Source organism: Chondrus crispus, genomic scaffold (assembly GCF_000350225.1).
Source record: "Chondrus crispus Stackhouse genomic scaffold, scaffold_30, whole genome shotgun sequence".
NCBI classification, from domain to species: domain Eukaryota; phylum Rhodophyta; class Florideophyceae; order Gigartinales; family Gigartinaceae; genus Chondrus; species Chondrus crispus.
In genome coordinates, this window is record NW_005179203.1 from 324,615 (window position 1) to 334,867 (window position 10,253).

Below are 10,253 nucleotides of genomic sequence, written 5' to 3' on the forward strand. Positions count from 1 at the left end.
AACAACAAAGCCTGCATAACACAACATCCTTTGGTCAGGGTCTCCTTTAAGACAGCATGGATAGCTGTACTGCGTACTGAACCATGCCGGATGATACACGTGTGAGCTTATGATAACCTGTGCCAGAGGGCGAGCCATAGCACTATATAGAGGGAAGCACTACTATAGTAGGCACAATTGAGCGACCCCCCCCCTGCAACCGGTCCGTTCTGCCCAGAGAAAACCCCCCCCTACTTCGCCTGCATACACCGTAAGTTTGCAACGTGTGCGGATGTTCACACACACCCGAACACGTGCAAGGCCCAGCAAGAGTACCTTCCTAGTAAACCTTTTAGAAACGCAAAAATCGCAGCGAGCAACGACAAAGTGCTCAAGGCAACCCTGCTTTCTACAAGAGCGTTTTCCGGCTACCGCAGAGACAATTGAAACAGCTTCAACCGTGTTGTACTTCACTGTTCGAGTAGAATCTTCGTTCCATCCTTCAGCATGGAGCCAATGACTGACCGCGGCTTTCCAAAAATGCCAGAACCAGGCGGCCGAGCCCATACTTTGGAGTCCTCAGCCTCGATGTGCTGGACTCTTTTATTCCTGGCTTACTCTTCTTCGACATTTGTCAACGAATTTGGACATGGATAGCAAGCAGCTTGGACGGTGCTATTAGTTTTGGTTCCAGTGTGCCTCGCCGGTGCACCCAACATCATGGACGGTCGCCGCCGCGCATTCCCTATATTGGCAATTTACATAGCGTATATCCTCATCCCGTCACTGCTTCAGCTCACAAGGCCAGACGACCACTCATCGCTTCGCTCCGAAATGGCCGACCTGATTACCGTTCTTTGCATCTGGCTTCCACTGGAATTTAAGCTGTTGTCATCGGACATATCACCGACTGGAAAGGTTACAGCCTGGGGCTTGTTCACCGCAGCATTGACAGTCGTGAACTGCTTCACAATTCTACGCCCTTTTCAAAGCTGGCCCACGCTCGTGACTTGGGCTACACTTTCAAGGTAACCCCAGTCGATGTGCTGATAGCGCTAGCTGTGGGTGCTGCCTCTGATCTCATCACCGTTCCACTTGCCGCCCTAACCCGGTTTGCTGACGTCAAGACGCCACCTCGTTTAGACGCGGCCAAAGAAGCCGCCACTTTCCTAGGCATATTCATGAACGGCGTTACCGAGGAGCTTATATTTAGGGGTATGATTCAGAATATGTTGGAGCAACGCCTAGGCCACGGGTCCATATCTGCACTACTCATCGCGTCTGGTGCCTTCGGCATTGCACACTTAGGGAAATCAAAACTTGGATATGACCCGCCAAACGTTCGATACATGGCCTCCGCCTGTGTCACCGGTGTTGCGTGTGGGTTCGTATGGCGACAAACAGGAAAAGTCACAGCTTCCGCGCTGACGCAGGCCACGTCGAATTACATTATGTGGCGCGTCGCGTTAAGCAAAAACGTTGGCCAGTAGATAGCGTTTTTCGCAGCTAGAGTCCCTGTATAGCACTTGACAATGATTTCCACTCTTAAACTCACTGAGCACACTCTAATGCTAGTCTAGTTCGTCCCACAGGTCATCGTGCTTGTCAATATCGACCCATTCTCGGGTAGGGTTTTTCGTGTAGAGCGTGGCATTGAATTGTCCAGGTCGCCCATATGTCTCTCCATTAGCACCTTCGAAGCGAAACGGGTTACTTGACATGAGCACGCAGTTTGACTCCTCGCCGGGAAAAGCCGGAACAGAGATTCCCTTTTCCAAAAGTAGCTTTGGGGAAGATGTCGACCAGCTATAAAGTGGTAGCCCCCGGCAAACACCTTTGATCCAAGCTTTGGTGCTTCTAAAGACACTAGCACTTCGGGTTTGATAAACGAATCTGCTGTCACATCAATTTTTCTTGGACCCGTCGAAAGATCCCAGCCAGATGGTACATCAAGGCTCACAATCGCAAGCCGAGTTGAGATTAGCATCTCGTAAACAGTCCAGTACTGTTGTCGAATGTCCCCCCCATCAAAGCCAGTTCCAAGCAAGGCATCTACAACGATGTCATAATAAAACTCTAGCGTGCTGGGAATGAAGTCGTGCAAGTCGATTCCGGCTTCATCGCAGACAGATCGGAAATTAGCATGCTTAGATTGCTCTGCAGCATAGACCGCTGGTGCATAACCTCTCTTCTGCAGCTCTACAGCGACTTGCAATCCAATTAAGCCGTTTAAACCTGAGCCGCAAGCAATAAACACATCTGATATTTCTTCTGAACCATAGCATTGTTGTAATGCATCACAAAATCCACTTGCACAGGTTCTAGCCATAACCACAACGTCCCCACCTGAGTATGTAATAGCATCATTAATGGCTTGATTTGCCAATTCCGGGGAAATATGAGTCTGCCGGGGTTTGGAGTTATCTCCTTGCTTACTGCTTTTGTCCACTTCCATTTGCATCGATATTCTGCCTTGCGACCTTCTGTGTCCTGCGACTTTGAAGTGCTTGGCACGGGCTCTCTTGGAGTTGCACAGAAATGCGTGAATTCATGGGTCTCGCCAATGGGCTCGAGACTTCAAACGCTGTCTTCTGAGAAGCCATGATTACACACGGAGGGATTTCTTCTAATGCGACCAGCCTGGCCTATTCCCGAAACGATTGATTGGAGGTGAGAATGATGCAAAGCAAGCAAATGTATTCTGGAGTGCAGCCTTTCTAGGGTGACGCTTGAATGCTTCAAGACTCCGGTCTCACGAAGCCTCTATGACTGTTTTCTGACTGCTGTGCACGTCCTAAAGCAGGAAATCGAAAATTGTGGCGGCAAGACGTACTTGAAGCTGGAGCCGAAAAGCTGTACTTGGTGTCCTCAACTGCTTGTGCTGCAATCTGCACTGATGTGTGCCCTGGGACTTTGCTTGGTCAATTTGAGGTCGTGGGATTACTCAAAACACCGGTCAATCTCAAAAGAATGAAAAAATTCAATTTCAATGCCACACCAACCATCTTCCGTAATTTTTCAACGAGACGAAGCCCAGTTTCGTGAGATTGCTGTGTGTCTCAAGCAGTGTTACGAGGCATTCGGTCGCCAGGTGGCGGCTGGACACGCGTACCACGGGGCGGAGCGCATCCGTATACCGCCGAAGGACGGCAAGCGAAAGGCGGGAAGGAGGGAGCGAGACAGCACGCGCGGGGAATTGGGGGTGCCAGCCACCGGGGAGACGAAGGGAAACCATAGGCCGCACGGGGCTCGGGCTGGGGCAGAAAGACCGCGCAGGTCGCCGGCCGAGGGCGCGAAGGGAAAATGGCACGAGGAGGTGGCTACCGGTGGGGCAAGGGGAAGCTGGATCGAAGGGGAAATTACGGGAGGGAGGGTTGGGGATAGCCGACTCATCCCGGGGAACGTGTACTTAAGAAGCCATCCCCGAAGATAGGAAGGGGGAGGCAGCAGACTTGTGAGGAGTAAAAGAATACGGGTGGATTCCCGTCATTACAGGTCGCTCGGTGCCCCGCGGCAGAATTGCCGCAACAGCACCCCTCAATATACTTTCCTCGCGTCTTTCGCGCTCACAATGTCAAGAATGACAAGCACCTCTAGCTATGGCACTATTGGGGGGATGGCACTATATAAAGGAGGCTCAAATACATATATTTGGGGACAAAGCACACTGCTAACACAAACACAACAAAGCCTGTATAACACAACTAAATAACTAGCACTATATAGAGGGAAGCACTACTAAAGTAGGCACTATTGAGCGACCCCCCCTGTAGCATATAATGGCTGTCGCGCGACAAGATTTACAAAAGCTGTATGGCTGGCCAGCCATACTGGAACTAGATTAATTTTTGTTAATTTTTTAGAGATTGATTCTAGTATGGGTGGCCACCCATGCAGCTTTTGTAGATCTTGTCGCGCGACAAACACATCACACGTGTGGACCCAAATGCAATGTATTACACGTGTGGATCGATATGCATTGTTTTACGCGTGGCGTCAACCTTGAAATCAAAACTCTCACACTGACAGTGTGCATTTTGTGATGGCTTTGTGTGAGTTGTGTGAGGGCATCACGAAGATCACATATAAACGGCTCTCCATCTCAAAAAGCAAACAAACTGAACAACGTCACACAAAAAATATCTCCCTTTCCAGCCCTCTACGGCTAATTTCCAGAGACACTTCCCCTTCCCTTCGTGTTCGCAACTGCGTAGGTTGAACCGGAATGTGCTGCACGAGAAGGTCAGTGGGACCCAAACCTACTGCGTACTCTGTAGTGGGGTCAAAAGACGGACAAAAGACGGGCCCAAGACACTTAGAAAGGGCTCGTGCCAGGTGCAGTGGTGTTCTACATGTAGGAAAGCTATCTGCTGCAGCTGCCGGACGGTCTGGCATTCTCGCCCTACACTGAAGCGACATGGGCCCTCTCCTGTTCATGAGAGGGAGTTCGACTCTGAGCGACGCACTCTTCAACGAATAAGGCAGGCTTCACAAGCCCGAGAGTGAAGGCCGTAAAATGTCTGTAGAACAAGGCTATCAGCTATGCTTTTCAGATGGGTTTGTGATGGTTTGTTGATGTTGGAGATGATTGTGAGACAATGGTGTGAGAGTCGCAAAACAATTTGTGTGTGAATCACAAAACAGTCAACAAAAGAGCACTTCATGATGTTGATGTCACAAAAATAATGTGATTCTAGTGACAGTGATTCACAGAGGAAGGGCACTGATGAGGACGACATCCAAGGGTAAGTACTGCGTAAGTTATACTTTCAATAGCGAGAACAGTATCATCATCACTCTGTAGTGACACTTCTATCTTCATTGCACAATTAAATCTAAAGCAACTATGATTAAAAGAACAGTAACTCAATAACACATGACTGACTTTCAAAGCAATCCGGACTGGATGATGTCGGTACCTTTGGAGCTCATACCCAGCTGTTCACTTGCACGTCTAAGTCCCATGGTATTTAGATGCTGCACAGAGCCGTGCATCTTTAAATGTGACCGTTACAAAAATATCGATTTCACAAAAAACACATATGTCTATATACTGACTACGTTCCAATGGTTACCCCCAACTCTTTAGTCTTCGGTATATATTTCAAACAAATTTCTCAAGTATCACTTTCCAAGGGAAATTAACAGAGGACGATACCATCCACCAGTTGATAATGGTATCAGATCTTTTCAATGGGCTCCAATTCGGGAGTGATATAGAGGTCTACTATACCTTGGAGAATGAAAAAGAAAGCAAGGCATGGTTCCCAGCAACAGTCATTAGTCTCAACTACCTTCATGATGATCGTCGAGAGGTGCTCAAAGGGACCATTCAATACAAGGCAGCGTTTGGATTCAGGGCATGTAAAAGCAAGGTTACTTTCAAGGAGGGAAACGAGTTTGTACAAGATGGACAAAAGTTTAGCTGGAGACTCAAAGATACATCCGTGCGATTGGATAACAGCGCAAGCTCAGACTTGGCAAGCGCATCGATGGATGCAGATGATATGGACTATGCTCCAGGTAGTGCCATGGTAGAAAAATGAAAGAAGGTTAACCACACGACGACTGTCTCACTTGACCAGAATACAATCAAAGATACACGTGAGCTAAATGCTCTTTCCAGACGCCTTCAGTATCTTGAGGAAGTGGTGAAAGGACAGCAATCCTTGATTACGACTGCACTATGGACTCAGAATCCGCTCCTCTTTTCTGATGCAGGCTCCAATATTCCTCTTAAGTTTATTTCGTTGCGTCTAGAGCATTGGTTACTCAAGACACCGACACGTCCTACCCCAGTTGAAATAACCCGTGGGACGAAGTGGTTTGTACAAGACTCATTTAAGGCGCGAGCAGACTGCACATTGCTCCAGTTTGATTCTATATCTGAAAGAGTCAAAGCTCATCTACGAACAAAGGTTTCTATTCTTCCGGAAGATTATATGTGCCGGAAATCAGTTGTGAAGGAGACGAGTATATACTTTAGGAGCTTCCTAGACTTGTCAGAAGCACTCGGACCAGCATCACCGCAAGTTGTCAGAGACGTGATCATCGCAAAAAGGCTGGAAAAAGGTACCGACAATTATGTATCTGCCAGAGTGATAGGCTGTATGGCCGGTCCCAACACCGAATCTCTTTCTGACCCGTGCTATATGACAATTGGAGATTCTCTTGTTGTTATAAGGGATGACGAGGATGAACAACGGCACGTTGTATTTCGTCGGGATTGCACTTGGGATTCCATAGAGCAGACCTACTCCTATCCACTGGAAGACATAAGACTATCAGAGCTTAACTTCCAAGAACGCATTTCCAAGGTAATGAGTGCTGAAAACGTGGTCAGCGGACCATCGGACCGGAAGGAGTCGTTCTACCTGCGATGGAATCTTCAATCCAATCCTTGTCAGTCTATATTTGCTGATGTAAAGCGCAGCGACGTACTAGGAGTACTTCAAGTGCACGTCCCATTCATCTCTATCAAAGGGTTTGCCCATGTGAAGCAATTCATCACTGTTGCCAAAGTTCTGGGCCTCTTTAAGTAAACTCAATTCATTCATGCTACAGCAGTCTCCCGCTTTACTCATTTATCACTTTGGTGAACTAAGAAGTTTCACTATCACATCAAATACGACCCCTTATAAATCGAAGTCGTGGACCATGACCACATCCTCATCGTCTTCGACTTGATCCGCCTGGATTTCATCCTCACCATCCACCACGCTCAGATCATCATTATCCTCGTGATGTGAACCTGAACGGACCGGGGGATCGTGCACGGAGTTGTACATATCCACGGACATCACTAGCTTCTCCTTCAAAATACTGGACAGTTGCTGTGGAAGCTCACCCCGCTTTTCTCCCTGTCCTTCAGTCAAAAGATCTGAGTAGAGCGATCTCAGTCGCGACCGCCATGATCCATTGCGGTGATCCTGGCCATCCACTTCATGCAATATCTGCTCGTTTCGAGAAAATGCACCCCTCGCCTCGATCACCTTCATCAGCATGATCTCCCGAAACAGGACAGCAGTCATGTAAATCACACGAAAGGATTCCTTGGATATTGAATAGAGGTCTTCATCACTGCCACACCTGGTAAAAGCCACCAAGAACTTCAAGGCGACGTGCATGGCATTGAGTCGGATAACAATTTTTCGAGTCTCCTTCCTTCCATCCTTGTCTTTCGTCTCAACATCATACGTAGTGATAAATATGAAGGGATCGCTTTCAGAAATCAGCTTCTTCCATGCTATCAAATTCAGGGGGTTCACCTCAGCGACCGACTTCATAGCAGTACGACAGGTTCCGTCTGGGATATCTTGGAGGTTCATGTGCGGGCGGGGTGGATTCTCATACTGGAATGAGACTCCCACTTCACTTTGGAAAACATATGAGAAGTTTTGAAAGAAGGATTTCCGCCCAAGCTCCCTGCACTTGTTCAGAAACTGATTACCTATCTTGAAAACGCGGCGAACAATCTCAACCCTAATGTCTTCGTTCTTGATGAATCCAATTGGCTCATCTTCCCCCATCTTATCGCTTCGACGCCGAGCCACACGCCGGGCCTTCTTGATGGCCGTTGAAGCAAATTCTTCGTTGAAGAAAGACTCGACTGTGATCATTGTTATGTAGCCCGGCCTCAGCCAAAAAGGTTTCTCAGCGGTCTTCAGCTTCCCGCGGATGTTCGGATGTACCATTTCGAGTGACTTCGTCCCAATACTCGGGTTGTTCATTGCATTTGCAATCAAGCTCTTTCCCCAAGCCTTTCGCAGGACCAGATACTGACGAGCTTGCTTCGTACCCAGCAGCTCCTCGGTTTTCTCCTCGCTTGGGTCCCTTTTCCACAAAAGGACCTCGACAAGTAAAAGTCCGAACCCCAACACTTCGGAACTATTGACGTCCAATTGAAGCTTGGAAAATTGTGTGTCACGACTCACACCCTCTAAGGATTCACTCGCTTCCTTTCTCTGAGGAAGAACTCTCATGGTGCAATTTATCAACGCTCTTGTGAAGATAATGCACATGAATTTCCCTGCGAAGATGTCCTCCATAGGCCTAAGGAGGTCGTTTAAAGAGGCCTTCTCGGCTGCTTTTCCTGTCTTCGGCAGGGCGGAATTCAGAAGAACAATGTTCACGGCGTCCTGGCAGCGTGATAACGTCCGCTCTAAGGTTGAGACACGAGAAGATACAGCCTTGATTGCACCCAGAATTTCCTTTTTTTCAATGGCGAGCTGCTTCTCCAAACGAGCATGCAGTTCCCGCATGACTCGAAGTACTCCGTGGTTAGAGTCTTCCCCAAGTGCTCGAGCCAAATGGGGGCCCCGGGGCTGACTCGGCAAGGAACCTGCCATGCACTCACGACGCGTGGGAACGACGACGTCTTCCACATCTTGAGTTTCGGCGACCCCGTCCATCTCTGCTGCACTAGCCTGCACACTCTCGTCGACGTACTCCTCTGGCTCGCGTCCATGGAGCTCGAGCAACTGACGGTTCGCCCGTTTGCGTTCTGTGTGTTCATCTTCCTCGCCATGATCTCCATCCCCGAACAAAAGGGAAAAGTCTTCACCCGGAGACGAACCGATGGCGCGCTTGCGCTTGCCCGCACGCGGAGGTGCTGCATCAGACGGACCACTTCCCTTACTTCGAACGGGAAGCGAGCACGTGTGAGATGGCGGACTGCCTTGGGGTGTCCGACTGTATTGCTTGAAACCCGCCGGGATTCCTGCCCAGCCGCTGCGGGAGTAGCTTCGGCCGCAACACGAGGAGATGACCGGGGTTCCGCGGGGACTTGAGCCCCAGGCGCTTGGCTGTTAGACTTCCGAGATGTCAGAGGTCCCTTCTGCTGAGACAAGCGCCTCGCTGATTGCCTGAAGCAGCGGGTTTCATGGCTGCAGAAAGCGAATGAGCACGCCCTGCCTTCTTCCCAGACCTTTTTCGCCGGGTCATTGAGCCTCAGTAGGAACACAGGATGCGCAAAGTCGGGAAGCAAAGGAAAAATGATGGCGAGAGGACTCAATCAGTTGAGAAAACGTGAAAAGGTCGAAGCGCGCCTCTGGTACTAGCGCGGGTTAGGCATGAGCTTATTCTGGTACGAGCACGTGAAGGTTAAGGACATCACGGGCAAGCGCTGGTTTAGTAGGCAGCAGAATAGCACATCACTTTGCTACATCGAGGTATCAAAAAAACATTTCCGTTACAACTATGGTACTCCAGCAAAAATTCTGGTCCAGTCACTGGCCGGAACCAGAAACGCCCCTCATCCCCGTGCTGAATGGGAACGGCCAAAAAAGCTGGCAAAATATGGCTGCCCGCGAACCAATGACCCACGGGCCACCGTTCATTGCTGGCAAAAATCCAGCATTTTTTGCACCCAAAAATAGCAACATCATTGCTTTTATTAAATTTATCATAAATCTGACCTTCCTGTGATTCGGCAGCGCCAACACCGGCGGTGCCAAGATGGCGTCCTTGAGCTTATGAAAAGCCTTCTTGCACGGTTCGTCGAATCCTTCCAACTGGACCGGTTGTCCCTTCTTCAACAGTTGATTGAGCGGATGCGCGATTTTCGCATAAAGCGGAACGAATCTGCGGTAGACATTACAAAGTCCCAAGAAGCTCCTGAGCTGGGTCTGCGTTTGAGGGTACCTCACTTGTTCCAATGCGACGGTTCGCGCAGCGTCCACTTCCAATGTACCTGGCCGAACTACATGGCCCAGGTACTTGATCTTTTCGACGAAAAATTCACACTTGCGAAGTTTGAGCTTCACACCTGCTTTCTCCAATACAGAAAGTATTTCATCCACGTGCACGATGTGCTCCTCCCACGACTTGCTAAAAATTATTATGTCGTCCAGATACACCAAACAGCACTTCCAACGGAACGGAGAGAGCAGGATATCCATTGCTCTCTGAAACGTCGCTGGCGCGTTAGTTAGCCCGAAGGGCATTCTTGAGAAGCGATACAGTCCTGAGTGACACGAAAATGCAGTCTTGTCGCGGTCGCGCTCAGGGATAGGCATCTGCCAATATCCCGAGATCGCGTCCAACGCGGAGAAAACCTTGGTGTCACCAAGCGAGTCCAGGCACTCATCCATGCGCGGTAAGGGGTACGTGTCCTTCACCGTCACTGCGTTCAACCTGCGGTAGTCTACGAAAAAACGCATTGACCCGTCCGGCTTGGGCACCAGCAACACGGGCGACGCCCATTCTGACTGCGCTGGTTCTATCACTCCTGCCTCCAACATCTTCTGCACCTCTGCATCTTCTACTTCGCGGGC

General features: G+C 49.4%; 2 protein-coding genes; one reads left to right on the top strand and one right to left on the bottom strand.

The window, feature by feature from the left end:
- Positions 1 to 271: 271 nt before the first annotated feature.
- CHC_T00005592001 (hypothetical protein) lies at positions 272 to 1,544 on the top strand. XM_005717420.1 is given in 2 exon segments: positions 272 to 499; positions 500 to 1,544. 1 exon segment carries the CDS (start codon positions 272 to 274, stop codon positions 497 to 499), a length of 228 nt encoding a protein of 75 aa, XP_005717477.1. The 3' UTR covers positions 500 to 1,544.
- An 11-nt stretch (positions 1,545 to 1,555) lies between these two features.
- Positions 1,556 to 2,308, bottom strand: CHC_T00005593001 (hypothetical protein). The gene has a single exon (XM_005717421.1). The coding sequence runs from the start codon at positions 2,306 to 2,308 to the stop codon at positions 1,556 to 1,558; it is 753 nt and encodes a 250-aa protein (XP_005717478.1).
- Between the last annotated feature and the right edge of the window lie 7,945 nt (positions 2,309 to 10,253).

Excerpts from the sequence above, each read along its gene's own strand:
- CHC_T00005593001 (XM_005717421.1), bottom strand. The coding sequence starts at position 2,308 with ATGGCTAGAACCTGTGCAAGTGGATTTTGTGATGCATTACAACAATGC.
- CHC_T00005592001 (XM_005717420.1), top strand. The coding sequence starts at position 272 with ATGTTCACACACACCCGAACACGTGCAAGGCCCAGCAAGAGTACCTTC.